At 41.4% G+C, this 18,948-nt stretch overlaps 1 protein-coding gene across 1 annotated transcript in view; it reads right to left on the bottom strand.

The window, feature by feature from the left end:
* BOP1 (BOP1 ribosomal biogenesis factor) overlaps positions 1–18,948 on the bottom strand; it is a 64,841-nt gene that overhangs the window by 30,622 nt on the left and 15,271 nt on the right. Inside the window, exon 3 of the mRNA XM_074203085.1 lies at positions 7,712–7,807. Coding sequence (XP_074059186.1) covers positions 7,712–7,807 — 96 coding nt within the window. The remainder of the gene's footprint in view (positions 1–7,711; positions 7,808–18,948) is intronic.

Genomic DNA, 18,948 nt, shown 5'->3' with positions numbered 1-18,948 from the left:
TGGACATAAAGAGAATGGGAGGTGAACAGCTGATCACTGCTACTCGAAAACTCCAGTATGGGCAGGAGGCCCAGGAGATAGAAACGGGGTACAGAAATGAGGACTGGATGGCAATTCTAAAACTAGGGTACACAGACAGATCATTAAGAAGAGCATTCCAGGCCCCTTATCTGTAATCAAAAGATGGATTACCAAATTATCAAACTGCTTCTTGGTCTTGGCTATTCTAGAATAAATAAAATGGTAATAGAGAGTAGGGGGAGAGGAGATAGAGGTGCCCATACTTTTGCTGTTCATGTAGTCTCATTCTTGCAAAGTCATAATACAGTATTTGCTTCTGAGAAAGCCAAAAGTCTTTTGGGGGTGAGGGGGAAGAAGAGAAGATAGTGAGATTTCCAAATTGAGGAGAAGGTCAGCACTGGTCCCCTAAAGGCAAAGAGTTTTGGCTGGCATACCCATACAATTTAATGATGGCTAGAGTTTCCATTCTTCAGCTCAGAGGCAGTGGGTCCTTTCTATTTCCCTCCCCACTAGTGAGGGGAAGGAGATGAGTTCCTACTGATGTCATTTCTTCCAGAATAACACACACGCCACCCCAGCCTTCCCCAGCCCCACTGCCAGGGCTCTGGGTATGCTGTGGGCCAGCCAGAGAGCCAGCAACACCTCCCTGCTAATGGCTTCCTTTTGCTTTGGGGCCCCATCACCACACCCCACCTCTCACCCTTTAGGACCCCACAGACAGAACTGGAAGGTTACAGAATAGGGGGAAGGGAGGAGAGATAGGTTAGAAGGAAAGGCTAAGGGGCCTGGAATAGTAGTGTGGCCGCTCCCCTCCCTCAGTGCCAGCAGCCATCCCAAGGCCAATCTGTTTTTCCATTCAATTGTGCCAGCCCGGTCTAGTGGGGAAAAAGCCAGCTTGGCTGGCTGGCTCAACTGCTATAGGAGGGGATTTTGGCAGAGAGGCTCAATGCCAAGGATGCAGCAGGAAAAAAGGGGTCTGTGAAGCTAAGCTATCTCTTCAGAGCTAGTTCTGACACACATACCTTACCCATCCCCATAATTCCTCAGACTGGAATATGTATTCCAACACACATGTACAAAATTTGTCCCAAGTAAATGTGCCAAGTCTATACAAAGATCGTGTCCCCACATATCATACACAAGGTAGATATCAACAAGGAATGAGGGACTCATACCTTGGAAAAGAGAGGGAAAGTCCACATACCTGAATACACATGCACACTGGGCAAAAGGAAACTTTCCATTCTGGCCCCAAAAGTTGGCAAAGAAAATGCTGCTGATCTGAGCAGACTATTTAGACCATCCGTTGGTCTCAGACTGCAAAAGTTCTCTTCCCACCCCTCCCAAAATTAGGCACCCTGTATAGCAGGGAAGAGGAACCTTTGACCCACGGATAGTATTGGACTAGTATTGCCAAGATAATGGGAGGCAGGACTGAAATTCAATAAATTTAGGAGCTTTTTAGGGGTGAATTAATTGTTTGACCAAATATAGCTCATGAATACCCAAATGGCACTTGGCAGAAAAAAGGTTCCCCACCACTGCTATCTAGGACAATACCTACCCTATCATCTCCCAAATACTCAGTCCTGAAGCAAGGAAGCAAGTCATTTTTGTCACTGGGACATGATAGAGAAGTCCTAGGGATAAGTAAGAGATAGGGCCACTGAGGAAGGATTATTTATTCATGCTCTCGCCCTATTCCAAAGCTCCAGGGACACTCAGGAGGGTTTTGCATCCAATAAAATATACCTCTTGCCTTCCAGAAGTGCACTTGAGTCCAATAATTCTATGAAAAGGCCCATACACTTTCTACCTTGGTCAGCTCTAAGGAGTTAGCAGGGCAGAGGGATATAGTCCTGGATGTGAAGGTAAAACACCTTATTTCAAATCTCAGCTCTGCCACTCACATTCCCCCCGCCCCTGCATTTGTACTCAGAACAGTCTCCACTGTTCTGAGACCTCAGAATTCCTTCACCTATAAAGTAGAGGGTGAACTAGATGTGTTTTGAAGTCACTTCTGCTACGAAACCCTATGGGATAATTTAAAAATGTCAATCCATCTCTTGTCTTTCCATCAGATTAAAAATTCCTTGTGGGCAAAGAACTCTCTCTCTCTCTCTCTCTCTCTCTCTCTCTCTCTCTCTCTCTCTCTCTCCCTCTCTCTCTCTCTCTCACACACACACACACACACACACAATTTAGAACTTAAAGAAATTTTAAAGGTTACCTAATGAAACTCAAATCAATTTAAAGAAAAGTAAACAAGGTCAGAGGTGCTATATATCATGCCCAATGGTCAAATGAATAGTGCTAGGATTCAAATCACTTTTGACCCCCAAACCACTAACTATATCTTCACCTTTCTAAATGCCCCTGTATCCACTCCCCTTCAAAACTCCCAGGAAGAAATGTCCATGACTCCTGGCCAGGCAGCCACCACACTAGAATAACTGAAGATATATTCAAATACTACAGTAAAGAATCAACCCAGAGTAGTGAAGGCACACACACAGCCCCTGGAGATGGGTGGGTGGCTCATCTGGAAACATCACATTCTGGAAGGACCACTCTCTAACTCCTGACTGCTTAGCTCCTGAAAGCTGAGCTCTGACGCCCCCTCTATCCTTCGGTCAGCTGTGTGGCCACAGGAGGTGGGAGGTACAGTGGGAGGGAGGTAAATGCTGGAAGGAGCAGGCAGCACTGTGAGGTGCACTCAGCACACTGTCATTCATTAGCATGGACATATGGAATAGTCATCGTGGAAGGAAGCAGACCCAGGCAGCCCCCAACCTGTTTCCTCCCAGTGCGGCCATGCTGCACCACCACGCAGCTCCCCCCACCCCCCAGTGGGCAAGGGGATCAGACAGTAGGGCTCAAGACAGGGAAAGAAGGGGGACAGACAAGAAAAGAAGAGCTGTCTAGGGACAGAGCTGAGACTCTTGTACCCCTGACCAAATTCTAATTCAACTTCCACCCACCTTCTCACCTCCACACTCTATTTGCTATCATCATTGATTTTGTAAAATACAAAATATAAAAAAGTAGCCGACAGGATGTGGCTGCTGACAGCCAGAACCCTTGGGGTGGGGGGAGGTAAAGAGCCGCACCACTAAGCTTGTTCCCTCCCTCACCCGAAGCGCGCCCGGCTGCTCCCGGCCAGGAAACCAATTTATTTTGTTTTGTCTCTGTTCTCTGAAGGCACAGCAGAGACCGGATCGGGCTGACAGCCAAGGCTCGTGCAGTCGGCTGCCAAGTGAACAGGAGGACAAGCAAAGAGGGGAGGAAACAGAGTTTGGAGAGGTGGGGGTGGAGATGGAGACTCCTCCTCTTACCCTCCCATATCCCAGGAGAGAAGAAAGATTAGGAATCGTCAGAGAAGGACTTTCTGACTTAGTCAGTGACCTGACACTCTACCAGTGCTAGGAAGAAACAGTCACTCATGGGGACCACAAAACAGGTCATTTTGCCCTAAGAGAACTGGACTGAAAAAAGTGATCATTGATAAGTGATAACTCTTGAATCTTGGAGGCAGGAAAAATATAGCAAGTCTCTCCTTAGGGAAAGGTCCAATAGAGTCCAGTCCTTCCCAAATATATAAAGACTACAAATCCCAACATGCAGTGCAGCCTGTACAGCACTCTTACTTAAAAGGGAAGTACTTTTCACCTCCTGGGTAGGGCCACAGTACTACCATTAGCCTTGGGAAGGAAGGGGAACTAGGGAGTCAGTTCCTATTTGTGCAGCTGTGTATTAGGATGTTGGCAGAGTCAAGCAATGTATGAATATGGTGGTGACTTTTCTCTCTAATATTTCATTCAAAAACAATCCCTTAGAGAATTTTTAACCAACAAGAGACAAAGGAAATCAGAAAAAGATACAATACATACTTGCGATTACATGAAACTGAAAAAAAAAATTTAGACAAACAAAACAAATACAGCCTGAGAAAGCATCGAATGGGGAAAAAATTTTGACATCAAATATATATGATAAGCATCTGGTATCCAATATATGCAGTGAATTAAAATAAATATTTGAGACAGAACCATTCCTCAATGAATAGTCAAAGGATATAAACAGAGTTCTCATTAATAACCATAAGAGGGAGTGTTCCAAATAACTAAGAATAAGAGAAATGCAAACCAAAATAACACTACATTTCATCTTTTCAAATCTAGAAAACTGACTACAACGTCAAAGTATGAAAAAGCTGCACAAAAGACAAACACACTATAATATACTACTGGTGGGATCTGTTAACTGACCCAACCATTTCAGAAAATGATTTGGAATTATGCTTACAAAGTGACTAAAATGTCCATATGCCTTAAACCAAAGATGTCACCTCAAGTGTCATCTCAAGGAAATCAAAGATAAAGTCTCATGTGCATCAAAGCATTCATCTCTGTATTTTCTGTGGCAGAAAAAAAACAACAAAAAAGTAGATGCCCATTGGGCATGAAGTAATGAACTATTACTGCACCTTAATAATTAACATAAAGAATTTGAGAAACATGAGAAGATATGTGAATCAAGAGTGAAATCAACAGAACTAGGAAAATAATATACAAGATGACTACAAAGCAAAGAAAAAGAGGGGAAAAATTAAGTCAGCACTATTTAATTACCAAGATCAAACTTGTCCTGCGAGAGGAATTAAGAAGCCATGCCCCTGGAATTGGGAGACTATGAATGTGGAATTACTTTATACACTCTCAGGTTCATCTTATGATTAGTTAATTCGACCGAACTTTTTTCCTCATTCTTTTTTCATCTTTTCTGTAAAGGATGGTTCACTGAGTTGGGGCAGAGAGGAGGGATAATTTGTAAATAAAGGTGATAAAAAAACACAAAAGGTATTAATCAAATAGAATTTTAAGAAGAAAAAAACAAGTGGCACATAGTCAACTGAAGTCTGCCTCCCCAACTCACCCTTGAGAGGAAAAAAGGGTATCCTCCTCTTCCCAACCCTTCCTTAAGTCCTATGTCCCTTGCCCCACAACTAACTTTCCAAGGAGCTATCTCTCTGTTACAGGGTCTGGACTATTTCCCTTGGGAACATCAAAAAGTCCTGAGATCTTTATGGGAAATGAGGAGAGATCCTTACCTGGGGCAAAGAGGAGATAGTGCTGAATAAAGGAAGGGGATCAAATCCAGACCATATTGATCATTCCCATCACTACTGACTGCTCATAGTAATTATGGCCTCCATTAAGCAGCTCATCATTTGATCCTATCTTATAAGGTTCTTTAATAGTTTTCAAATCATGCCTTGCCCCCCCCACCCCAAAATTCTAAATCTCTCAGAAGGTAAGACAGTTCAGGGTAAAGAATTCTGGATTCAGAGGCAGAGAACCTGAGGTTCAAATCCTGGTTCTGCAACTACTACTTGGGTGATCTTAGGCAAATCACTTGCCATCCCTTGGGCAAGTCGCATACCTCAATTCCTCCTCTGTAAAATGAGAGGGTTAGGCTAGATGGTCTCCAAAATGTACATGTCATATACTTTCTTATACCTTCCCAGAATCTAACACTTGTACTGTACATACATACTGTAAGAGGCAAATAAATAGCCACTGAACCTAATGGAAAAAGACTACCAGGCAGATCAGAAACAGTTGCAAACCAAGAGGTAAGCATCAGCTCCCACCAGAAAAATTCCTAAAAACTCATATCCTAAGGCAGAGAAAGAGGGAAAAGGGGATTTAAAAGGATGGTAGGGGATAAGGATCTGGGAATTAGAGGGAAAAAAAGCTCATGGAAGCTACTAATGTCAGCAGATCGTGAATGAACCTCCCCCGCTGGGGTGCTGACGCTGGATGGACTGTGTAGGAGAAGCCTTGAGAGTCTTTCATGCAAAAGCCCTTGGACAGCCTGTGGCTCCCCCACCCCCAGGCATGTCTGAGACATTACACAAGTGCACATTTTCTGTCCTCATATATTTCCCTAACTCCCAAAGCTTTATTCCAGACCCAGGGGCAGGAGACCCTAAGCCAGAATGCTTATTCAGTCAAACCCCTAGTCCCACCAAACACACTTCCCACGCCAGCAGTAGCTTCCTATGGTTAGCAGTAGATGCTCTCCTAGAAGTTAGCCCACCAAACCACTGGCTGTATTCCAGGACTCTATACCTCAATGCCAATCCTTTGGAAACACCAAGAAGACAAAACAGTTCTGATCTGATTCTCATCCTCATCCTCACAGCCTGCATAATATTGTCTGATACTTCAAATGCACCATCTACTTCACCCTTCCACAAACTTTTAAAGGTATTCATTTAAACAAATGGCTAGCCTGGGAGAGGGCAGCTTCTCTTTGAGGCCAACAGTCCCAAAGACAGGGGATCCCCTACCATGCTTGGCCATTCATGGAGAAGTCTCACCAGAGTCACAAGTGACAGAGCCCATACCCCCATGTTCTGAAGATAAAAGAAAAGAACCCATCACCACCCTAATTTCATAAAGCTCTAAAATGGCTTCTGCAGTTTACAAGAAGCTTTGTATCTGTCAAGAGCCTAATAACCAACTCTGAGGCCAGGAAGGGAAGTATTCTGATCCTCATTTTATGAATGAGGAAACTAAGATCCAATAGCATTGTGAACAATGCAGCAAGGACCAGGATCAGGACTTCCTGATCTTCCTTCTCTAATTTATTGGTCCTTATAATTCCACCAAAAAGCCAGTCCCAGTCTGTTGAGGGCCTTTCACTGACAAACCTCAAGAAGGCAGGACTTATTTGTTACTTTTCTTTAAGTACACAAGTTAATTTATTTTCTACAACATTCACTTGCCTGTGAAGGCTGAAGTCTGATAAGCACTTAAGGATTTGAAATAAAGATCCAGGTGCCAGGCCCATGCATCAAGATAACAATATTTCAAGGTCAAGTTCCAGGTCTATCCCCTTTAGAATGACTTTCCTTCCTAAATACATCAGCTCACACTGATCTCTTCCTTCAACCAACTAGTACTGCATTTACTACAAAATTTAGCAACTGAGCATATATTCAGTTATGGATCTCTTAGAATGTGAATTTGTCTTGTTTGGCTTTTGGTGTGTTCATTTTCCTCCCCTGACATACTCATTTAGTGCCAATCTGTAGTATAGAGGGCACCCTGAGAACTCAAAAACTATGCAAACAAGATTCAAGCTCTGACAGATCTTACCCAAGCTAAGATTTCTATGCCCAAGGATGAGATTCCTCAAGAGCAAAACGACATTGAAGAACCATCCAATGTTCATCTATTCAGTTGTGCAGAACACAAAGCAGGTCCCAATTCATTCCTGTTGATTGATTTGCTAAGGGTATGGATATGAGATGGGATGAAGTCCTCAGACCCTTCTCAGCTTCCACCTATGCAAAGATGCATAAGTCTCAACAAATCCCACCACAAAGCTGTCATCTGCACAGTTCAATTTTCCTCTATAAGTGATGGAGGAAAACACACAGCTGGTAGCATAATAAACTATTGCCAAGACAGCTTTGGCTGGCAGAGGGTGGGAAAGCCTGCTTTCAGAAAAAAGATCCAATCCAACCTCAAGGATTAAAGCAAGGCACAGACCACAAGCAAACCAACAAAAGCACAGGACAAGACCAATCTGTAATTGAGAGGGAAGAGAGAGAAAGAAGACTCCCATCCCAGTCAGATGCCCTTCATCCCTCTCTTATCTGCAGGTTGGCAGAGCCTACCTCCTCATCAGAGCTGTCCTCTGCATACTCCTCTTCTTTCTTTGGTTCTTGATTCTGGTTACAGGCTTCCTTTGGATTCTGCAAGATGGCATCAGTCTAAGGACAGACAGGAATGGATTAACTCATTATGAAGGAACAACTGAAACTCAGTCCCAGCAAAAATCCTGCCTCTGAAGACTTCCCTCTGCCCTTGGGAATGACCCAGTGGCCACCATCCCCAACTGTATCTTATTCCCCACAATCATTCCTCTGATAAAGAGGTCCATGGGATAATTCCTAACAAGGAAGACACAGCCCCTAACTGGTGCTGAATCTCAGGTTTCTGGGGTCCTTGTTCCCAATCTACCCCCCCCCCCCCAATCCTCAACTCAGTCAACACTACTCAAGCTCCCGTTCAAAATCTCAGGCATGGCGGAGAAGGGAACTTCACATTTCCGTAGTACCAAGGCTCACTGTGACCCAAGTCTCTCTCCACCAAGAGCTTCTGCAATAAATTTTAGTAGTGCCTCTGCTGCCCTAGCCAGGCATTATGCAAGGGCCTAAGGGAATAAAATACAAATTAAATAGCCCTTGTCCTTAAGGAGTTTCCAATATATCAGGGGAGACAATATGAACACAAAATGTAAGACAGATTCAGGGTAGAATTTTTTTGTTTAGGGAGAGCACTAGTAGTTAGGAGGCTTAGAAAGGTTGACATGTAGAAGGTAGGAACTGAGCAGTTTGAAGGAAATGAAAAGATTCTAAGGTATGAAAGTATGAGAGTACATTCCAGGCCTAAAGACAGGACTGTGAGGAACAGCAAGGTCATTTTGGCTGAACTTGAGAGTGTATAAAGTTTGGAAAGGTAGTTTGGGGCCAGGGTGTGAAGAATCTAAAAAAATAAATACAAAAGCCATCAGAGTTAGACTTGCACTTCAGGAAAATCACTTTGGAGGCTATGTGGAGGATGAATTGGAGAGGGTCAAGGAGGACAATTAGGAGGTTATTGCAACAGTTCAGGGCAGAATCGATGAGGACCTGCAACAAGGTGATGGCCATATGAATAGAAAAGAGACAGAGGCTAGAGATATGGTAAAGATACCAACAGCAAGATCTGAGTTCTTTCTTAATCTCTAGTAGCTTTTGCCACCTCCTTCATGTGAACCAGAGTACAACCTCTAACTGATGAATTGCAAAGTGAGATGGTGTGGGGCTTAGGACTGGTTAAGTAACAAAGCAGTTCAACTAAGAGCTTCAAAAATCCTACCCCCCTCCCCACCTCCCCCACACACTCCAGTAACTTAAAAAACGGCTGTAAGGATGCTGCTCCAATGGCCCCCACACATCCACCCTACTCTGGGCTCAGACCCAGGAGGGGAAACTGCGGCCCCAAGAAGGGGAGGAGGTGGGAAAAGGGTTCGGGGAGCTATTGGAAAACAACAAGGAAGGAAAGAACCGCTAAGATACCAAAGCCAACAGAGCTGCTTACATATCACAAAGCAATAAAGTATCACTACTTTCATCATTACTTTTTGTAATTCTTATGTTTTTGCAAACTTTGACTACTTTTCCTTCCAGAGGTCACCATTTCACTGATGTGATAAAAGAGTTGAACTCAACAACACTTGTGTTATGGGGGCAAGAAGTACACAAAGATATTAGCCTTGATCAAGGGAAAAACTTCAAGGAAAGCCTTTCTGCTTTGTTCAGTCTCTCAAGTAACCTGAAGTTATCTTCTGTTTAATAAGATAAGTCTAGAGAGTCCCTTCTTCATCAAGATCTGAGTGCAATGGGTTCTACTGTGGGGCAGGAAACTCTGAAGTCAACAAGTTTAGGTTTCCTTTATGATAGAGATAGGCAGCATTATCCCAGGCAAAGAGAACTGGGGGCTGGAACTGACACCCCTTTGCCATCTACCACACCCCATCTGGTCCATGCCAACAGCCACTACAGCAGATCAGTGAGTGGGCGCAATACAGCATTCAGATCTTGCCCTGGAAAACAGATTCTTCCCTCTCATCACCCCGCCACCTCCCCCCCCCCACCTCCACCAGGGAGGCACAAACCGGATCGAGTTTACTGGAGGAACTGGGGAATGATCGAAAAAACAGCCCCCATCACTCATCCCCCAGAGGGAAGTAAACTTGTTGCTGTATAAGGATCACCTTTTGCTCACTTTAGCCAATAGTTATGTGCCCCCCCAACCCACCCCCACACCTGATGCAGAGCACTGGACTCTATATCCTTGATGCAAAAACAAAAGACTTGACAAAAAACAAATTTTTTTTTTGTAATAAAGAAAAATGAGAGATAAGTTTTTTTCCAGGCAAAAAACAGGGTGGAATTCAGTTTCCACATTTCTCCCTTTCATTTGCTCCCGCCCTGTGTCCATAAGAACCTCCCAACTAAAAGTGGGTCAGTACTTCGGTAGCACCTCAAATTGAGAAGGCTGAGGGACTGCTTAGACATATTCCCTGTCCAGGTAGTTTTGTCCTTGAAATGACCTTTCTGAAGCCTTTGAGCAGAAGAATGAGACACTTATGGTACTTCCATATCTCTACCATCACATCTTAATGGTAAATCATATATGCCACTGTGAGTTTAATCCCAGTTATACCAATATGGAATGGTTCCAGGTCTAAAGAGGGGTCAATCAATCTAATTACACTGTAGTAGGAAAAAAAAAACTGGAGGACAATCATAACATTCAATTCATGGGGACTACAGCTGCAGTATTCTAGGGAAACTATTCTGGGCCAGAACATGGACATCATTCCTGGCTCTAAAATAGGACATTTCTTCTTCCCCAAATCTCAGTTTTCTTATAGCTATTTGCTTTGATTTTATATATATACCAGAATATTTAAGGTCTGGCAGCCAATTAATGGATTCAATCAGAGGTACTATGGTATAAACTTCTCTTCTCAAAGCTTATGATTTATTCTTTACATTAAGACCTGTCTGATCAAAGGTGTTACTGAGTAGACATAGCTGATAAGCCTGGTTTAAAGTTGGGAAAAGACTCACATGCAAACCTACAGGTGAAATTCATATAACTTATAATCATTTGAAACCCAAGAAGAATCTCTAGAAAAGAATGCAAATAAGAAAGTAATTTGGGCACCATATTTGAGGAAATATATTAACAAGCCTAAGAGTTCAGATTGCTTCAGTTTTCTTGCCAAGAAAACCCTAAATAGGGTCAAACATGACTAAATAATGACTAAACAAGAACTAAGAGTGTTCAGAAAAGATGGATGGATGTTGAGTTAGACTCAAGAACATACTGAGGATGAATATAAAAGAATAGCACAATATGGTAAGAATTCTATCAGAACTGCTAAAGTCCAGAATGAGATGAGGCTAGAAGTGAATACTATGGACAATGAAAGGGATTTTCTAAGCTATGTTGGGGGCAAAGGAAGGATCAAAGAAGGGGTAATATTGCTAAACAGGAGGCTAGAATAGCCTCCTGGTGTCAAGAGATGATCATGAAAAGGAAAAACTGAAGGGTTTTTTTTTATCTTTTTAAAAGAATGATCTTTGTATTAAAAAAGATAAAAACAAGGGGGCGGCTAGGTGGCGCAGTGGATAAAGCACTGGCCCTAGAGTCAGGAGTACCTGGGTTCAAATCTGGTCTGAGACACTTAATAATTACCTAGCCATGTGGCTTTGGGCAAGCCACCTAACCTCATTGCCTTGCAAAAACCTAAAAAAAAAAAAGATAAAAATGGTTAACAGGGAGTATAAACTCCCTCCACCTAAAAAAAATGAAAAGATGGTCAGGCAGCATCTACAGTTCAAGTCACCAAGCTCAAATAAACTACGTCCTACAGAACTACAAGAAGTGACAGATGTGACTGCTAAGATGCTGTCAGTAATCACTGCAAGGTCACCCTAAGCTTAAGAATTTCCTATATTCATACCACCCACAGTATATGCAGCAGAAGGTAGGAACTCTGTATTGGATGTCCTTTCATACTCATGAGAGGTACCGAGTGTTTTCTACCCAGAATAAGCAAATAAAAATCAGGCTAACACAGAAAAGACAATAAAGTTGCAGGCTGTGCAGTGTCCACCAGAGGGCAGCAGACTATCCTTTGAGCTGACCAACGAATACTTAAAGGCTGACTCTCAGGTTCTCCCTTGTTAAGTTCATAGTATATTACACATTTGGTCATCATATACTTTGTAATATCCCCCATACTGATGTCTTGTGCTATTTTTATTTTTTTTGCCTATTCATTGTCTTCCCAACTAGATGTAAAAGGCAGCAGCAGAATCTTATATCATACTACATCAGCCACAGTATCTAGTACAAGGCCTTGAAAGAGGACCTGGAGGAGCATTACACAAGCAACCCCCTTAAAAGCTTCAAAACATACATTAAATGACCCTACTTGTCATTATTTCCAGTCTCTCCGTCTCATTCCTAGCATGCCTCCAATTTAATCCCCCCCCCCCCACAAAAGGGAAGAGATGAGAAAGCTTTATATCAAAACTACCATTAAAGATCCAATGCTTCTCACACATCTACCTCGCTTTGGGCTCAGAAATGGTGTTAAAGTTAGTACAAAATCAATGCAGCTAAAATTAGAAGGGTAGCAGATAACTGGGGGAAAAATATTTGCAGCAAGTTTCTTTGACAATAGTCTCATTTCCAAACTATAATAAGGAATTCATCAAATTTTAAAAATTAAGAGCCCTTCTCCAAAAGAAAAATGGTCAAAGAATGTGAACAGGCAGTTTTAAAAAAGGAAGAAACCAAACTATCAATGAAAATTGCTCCAACACTATTAGAGAAATGCAAATTAAGACAACTCTAAAGTTCTACTGCATATCTATCAGTTGGCAAAAAAAATGACACATATTGAAGGGACTTTGGGAAAATACATACACTAATGCTCTGTTGATAAATGGGTGAATTCATCCAGACAGCTGAGAAATAATTCATGCCTCAAAAGTCACTAAACTATATATTCCCTTTGACAAAGTTATACCACTACTAGACCTAAATCCCAAAAAGATCAAATCTTTAGGAAAAAAGATCATCTGTAGAAAAAAATTTATAGCAGCTCTTTTATACTGGTAAAGAAATGAGGGAATTGGTTGGTTCTTGTCCTTCATAATCAAAGAGACCAAAATGACATTACTTATGTTAGAGACAAATTACAGTGTTTGACTGTGGTTGATCAAACCAATATGAGATGAGAAATGCTCCACCACAAGTTGGGCACAAATAATCCTTGTGATTATCTGGGATGTTTCCTCTAAACTTATACATCTCACATTTCCTTTCAGCTGCTTCAATTCTGCCTTGCTCCTTTAGCACTGCACTCTCTCTATAAGGCCATGTCATGCTGGGACAGTCTCCCATGCTGCAGATTAATTCCAAAGTTCTTAAGAAAGATCTTCAGTGTCCCTATATTGCTTTTTTTTTTGAGTTTTTATTTTTCTGAGACAACAGTTAAATGATTTGTCTGAGGTCATACAAGCTAGTATCAAGTGTCTGGGACCAGATTTCAACTCAGGTCCCCCTGAATCCAGAGTTGGTGCTCTATCCACTGCATTACCCAGCTGCCCCTATATCACTTCTTCTGACCCTATTATGAGCATTTGCCCTGTGTGAGTTCCCCATAAAAGTCTTTTTGGCAAGCATACATTTGGCATTCGAACAATACGGCCAGTTCATAGTAGTTGCACTCTCTATAGAAGAGTTTGAATGCTAGGCAGTTTAGCTCTAGAAAGGGTCTCAGTGTCTGGTATCTCCTGCCAGATGATCTTCAGAATCAGAAAATTTAAATGGAAGCGATTCAATTTCTTAACATGGCTCTAGTACTGTCCATGTTTCACAGGCATATTGCAATGAGGTCAGCACAACTGTTCTGTAGATCTTTTAGTTTGGTAGTTAATCTAACAGCTGTTCTCTTCCACATTTTTCTTCAGAGGCTCCCAAATAATAGAACTAGCTCTGGCAATGCAGGTGTCAACCACTTTATCAATGTGTACTTCCCTGAAAAATACACTACCAAGGTAAGTGAATTTATTATCCATAGTATTCAAAACTTCTCTATTTGCTGTAACTAATGGTTCCATGTATGAATGATGTAGTGCTGGCTGATGGAGCACCTATGTTTTCTTGGTGATATTGTTAGGCCAAAATTGGCACAAGAAGCAGAGAACTGATCCATACTTTGTTGCTTCAAAGCTTCAGAATGAGGGCACAACCATCTGCAAAGATCATGTATCAACACTACCTCCACTTTGGTCTTGGCTTGTAGCCTTTTCAAGTTGAAGAACTTGCCATCAATGCAGTAGGCTGACCTTGAAGTCATGTTCATCCTCAGTGAAGATGTTTGATAACATGGTTAAAAACATCATGTTGAAAAGCATGGGAGCTAAAAAGTATGTTTCACTCCATTGATGACTGGGAAATCTCAAGAGCATCATCCAGAATCCAGGCACACTGGCTGACGTAAGATCAACATACAATACTGATAACTTAGATCTGGGCAACCAAATTTTGACATACATAATTTTCCACAAACCTTCATAACTGATGGTATCAAAGGCCTTGGTCAGCTTTACAAACGTTGTACAGACCTCTGTTTTGTTCCTGGCATTTTTCCTGGAATTGTTGGGCAGCAAACAACAGGTCAACTGTTCCTCAACCCTTTCTGAAGCCACACTGGCTCTCAGGGAGGTGACCATCCTTCAAGTGAACTGAGAGGGACTCTGACAAGAATCTTAACAGCAATAACCAAAAGAGAAATACCCCTGTGATTGTGAAAGGACAATCTATTCCCTTTACCTGGGGAATAACCTCCTCATGCCATATTACCTGGAAAATTTCAGTCAGTTTTTGGATAAGCAATGAACTCCCCATCCCCCACCACCACCTTATAGATCTCAGCTGAAATAGAAATCAGCACCAGGTGTTTTGCCACTTGAAAGGAGCCTAATTGCATTCAAAACTTCTTTATAGTTGGAACTTTGGGTAGAAATGAATTGACTTCAACTTAAGGCAAATGGTCAATGGCCTCAGTATTGATTGATGATGGTCTGTTGAACAATATGAAGTGTTCAGCCCATCTCTCTAGGATCATGTCCTTATCACAATCAATGTGGATACATCAGCACTGAGCAGTTGAGATGCCCCTTATGTCTTTGACCTATAAATAACCTTCAGGGCATCATAAAAGCACTTTGGATTGTTAATGCCTACATAAAACTTTTTTTTAAAGATTTTTTTCAAGGCAATGGGGTTAAGTGGCTTGCCCAAGGCCATACAACTAGGTATTTATTAAGCGTATGAGGCCGGATTTGAACTAAGGTACTCCTGACTCCAAGGGCTGGTGCTCTATCCACTGCGCCACCTAGCTGCCCCTCATAAAACTTTATTTCATCTGCCTTCTTACTGAGTCAAGAATTCTGCATTTTTTAAAGTTTCTTTTGTACATCACTTTTGATGGAATTTAATGTTAGCTTCTGAGAAATGGATAAACTACCCTACAGAAAACCTTGTGGAGTTCTTTTCATTTAGCAGCTTCTGTATTTCTCTAACCTTTTCATCAAATCAGCCTGGATATTTGCAAGTGTTCTTACTCAAATAAGCACATGCAGCACTGTACACCAATTCTCTAAAAGCTGTCCACTCCTTTTCTGTCCATTGTTACCAAATGTAACAATTTTCCCTTCGAATTAGCAACAAACTGTTCTTGCTCAGAGAAACACTCTAATCTATTGTCATTAATTCTTCTTATAATATTTTTGCCTTGGGAGTCACCTCTTCAGTTGACTGTAAATGTTTGACTTAGGATGAGTTTGTGATCAGTCCAGCACTCTGCATCACATATTACCTTCATCATTCTCACATTTTGTCTGTTTCTTCTCCTTACAATCACATAATCTGGGGGCGGCTAGGTGGCGTAGTTGGATAGAGCACCAGCCCTGGGGTCAGGAGTACCTGGGTTCAAATCTGGTCTCAGACACTTAATCACTACCTAGCTGTGTGGCCTTGGGCAAGCTTAACCCCATTTGCCTTGCAAAAACCTAAAACAAACAAAAAAAAAAACCAATCACATAATCTATTAGATGACAATGCTACACAGGTGCATCCAGGAAGTTTTAATATGTTTAGGTAAAGACAGTGTTGGTGAAGGTCATGAGATGCACAAGTCTTCAGTAGTAGGTGACCATTGCTGTTGCAGTTTTCAACTCCCAAGAACTGCCCTATCTGGTAGTCTTGAGCCTAGTCTAGCATTAAAGTCACCCAGAGAATTATAAGCTTCTCCTTATAAAATTTTTCTTTGATTTCACCAGGGTTCATCATGATGGGAGCATAATTATTAATAACGTTGGCATGGCACTTTCCGACAAATGGCAACCATGTCGTCCTTTTGGGAGAGAAACAAGCTTGCTGACTAGATTAGTTTTGACTGAAAACCTGCCCAGCTTCATTCACAGTGTCCTCCCCTTCACTGTGGCCACTCCAGAAAAACATGTATCCATTTCTTACTTCAGTAATCTGGCCTTCAGCTGCCAGCTTTGTTTCACTCAAGACTGCTATTTGTATGAGATACTTGCTGACTTCTCTTGTAACAAGAACTATTTGTCTTTCAGGTCTATTGAATATTGTGTTGTCTGGGAGTGATGTTCAACTTTGAGGGACTTGCTCATTCCATCAGGGCAACAATTGGGAACAATTTTGGGCTGTCTGCAAAGGAGAGTGCCATCTGTATCCAGATAAGGAGCTGTGGAGTTTGAACAAAGTGCAAGGACTATTCCCTTCAATTTAGAAAAAAAAAACAGATAGCTTATTGTCTGATCTTGTTACCTCTTAGGCTTCTATTTAAGGATATGACTTCTCTCTCATCACACCCAATTTGGATCAAGGTACAACAGGGAAACAAAGTAAACACTGACAGAGTGCTCTCTGTGGGGGGGAGGGGGGAGGGAAGCAAGATGGGGGAAAAATGTAAAACTCGAATAATATCTTTAATAAAAATAAATTTAAATAAAAAAAGAATATTGTGTTGTCTATGAGTGTGCAACACATTCCATGTACCGAAGGGAGTGGAATTATCTTGGAAGAAGTTTTGTGCTTTTGTGCTTTTTTGTGTTTTGATCACAGGGTGGAATCCCCATCTGCCACGGTAATCAGACCAGGGTTAAGCCAGCAGACAAATTATAGGGCACCTTTTCGTGCCCCTTTCTCACATCAGGAGGTGAGCAGGGAGATCCTTAAAAGACTGCTCAGATACCCAGGAGGCTGCCAAATCTCACCATAGCTTCTAGTGAGGAAACAACCCTATGATCTGGGTCACCTTTGTGAATGTGATTACAGCTCCCCTTGTATCTGTACCTGCTGCTTCATCGTTTGGCTGTCACCACAGGACTCTAAGATAGGAATGGTAAAATTGTATGGTTGATGTCTTTTGGTTCATACATGCTAGATCTAAGAGAGGCAGAACTGTATGAAGTCATAGCCTCACTCTCTTTTCCAAAGTCATCATAGTCTAATGACAAGACAGAGTCAAGAGAACTTGTGATGGTTCTAGATGCAGTAGATAACCAAGGCACCTTCATTGTCTAATCTGTCAGAATTATGTCTTAGTCTTGGCTTTTCACATACTAACCATATAACTAGGGTAAGATGATGAGGAAGAGGATATTAATCATCATCATCATCATCATCTAATACTTTCTTACAATTGTGGGTTTTTATAATAAATACTTATTATGAGAGACTCAGGTAGGTGGACACAGTGGATAAAAGTGTCAGTTTTGGAGTCAAGAAGACTCATCTTTCCAAGTTAAAATCTGGCCTCAGATACTTAATAGTTTTGTGACCTTGGGCAAATCACTTTAAGACTATTTGCCTCAGTTTCCTCATGTGGAAAATGAGCTGAAGAAGGAAATGGCAAATTATTTCAGTAATCCTTGCCAAGAAAATCTCAAATAGGGTCACAAAAAGTCAGAAATGCCTGAAAAACTATAAGAGAAACTGAGTAGATACAAACATAAAAATGAAAACAGTCCCTGACTTCAAGTAGTTTATATTCTACTGAGCCAAGCTTAAGTCAGAACAAAGATATGCACTCAGATAAGTAAATACAAAAATTCAAAGTCAGATAGGATCCGAAAACAAGCACAAACAACAACAGAAATAAGGCAAAGGCCTAAGGAAGGAGGTAGTATATGAGCCATCTTGAAAGGAAAAGATAGGGAGCAGTCTATCAAAAGTTTAAAAAGAAAAAGAAATGTGTACAAGGAACAGCAATGTAAGCCAGTTTATTTGGACAGTAGAATGCGTGACCGAGAATAATTAGAAATCAGTCTAGAAAGACAAATTAGAGTCAGACTGTGATTGTGCTTGTTTACTTAGTTTATACTTCCTAATCATACCTTACAAATGGATAAGTAATACTTTCCTAATCACTTTCACACATACTATCTCATTAAATCTTTACTATAAAGCCTTCAGGCAGGACATACATTCTCCTCAGCTGAGACCTGAAGAAATAAGAATAATTTGCCCAGTATCTCATGATTTGTTAGTGGCAAAGTCAAAATGAGAACCCAAGTAATTTGGATTTGTTTCCATTATACTCACTGCCTGCTCTGTAAGAGTGCTTGGACACTTAGTTTACAGGCTTGGCTAAGTCCCTTAGACACACCCTATGGACCTAGTTTCCTCATCAGTAAAATGAGGATAAAAATACCTGACCCAGCTAACTCGAAGCATTGCTACAAGAATGAAATGGATTAATACATATGGCAAATATTTTTTTAAAACTGGAAAGTGCTGCCATAATACCAAGAATAATCTTAGTATAAGAGGAGTCTTAGGACCTTGACAAGCTCTCAGATAAATATGCTATTTTTAATCATTTTGCTCAATAGCTGCCAGAGACCCAGTAAATAAATAGTAGTAAACACAGAAAGGGAAGAATTCATGTTTTCTGGTCATATTCTCATGTATAATGCAACAAAGATCCAGACCATTGCTAAAATGCTTTGGGCAAACAGAAAATAACAAAAGAATCTTATTAGATTATGAGGCAAATTCATAACTGACCAGAAGTTCCCTTGACAACTTTAATAAGCAGATAGTCACTTAGCCTTTTCTTTAAGACCTCCAGGGTGGGGGGGGGGGGATATAAATACATTACCCACCAAAGTGCCTATCTCACTTTCAGAAAGTTCTAATTTTTTTGTTTTGTTTGAACTTTTTTAATGTCCAAATTTCACAAATA

Source organism: Macrotis lagotis, chromosome X (genome assembly GCF_037893015.1).
Source record: "Macrotis lagotis isolate mMagLag1 chromosome X, bilby.v1.9.chrom.fasta, whole genome shotgun sequence".
Lineage (NCBI taxonomy): Eukaryota > Metazoa > Chordata > Mammalia > Peramelemorphia > Peramelidae > Macrotis > Macrotis lagotis.
Note: the sequence above shows the minus strand (reverse complement) of the source record. Positions and strands in the feature narration are given on the sequence as shown.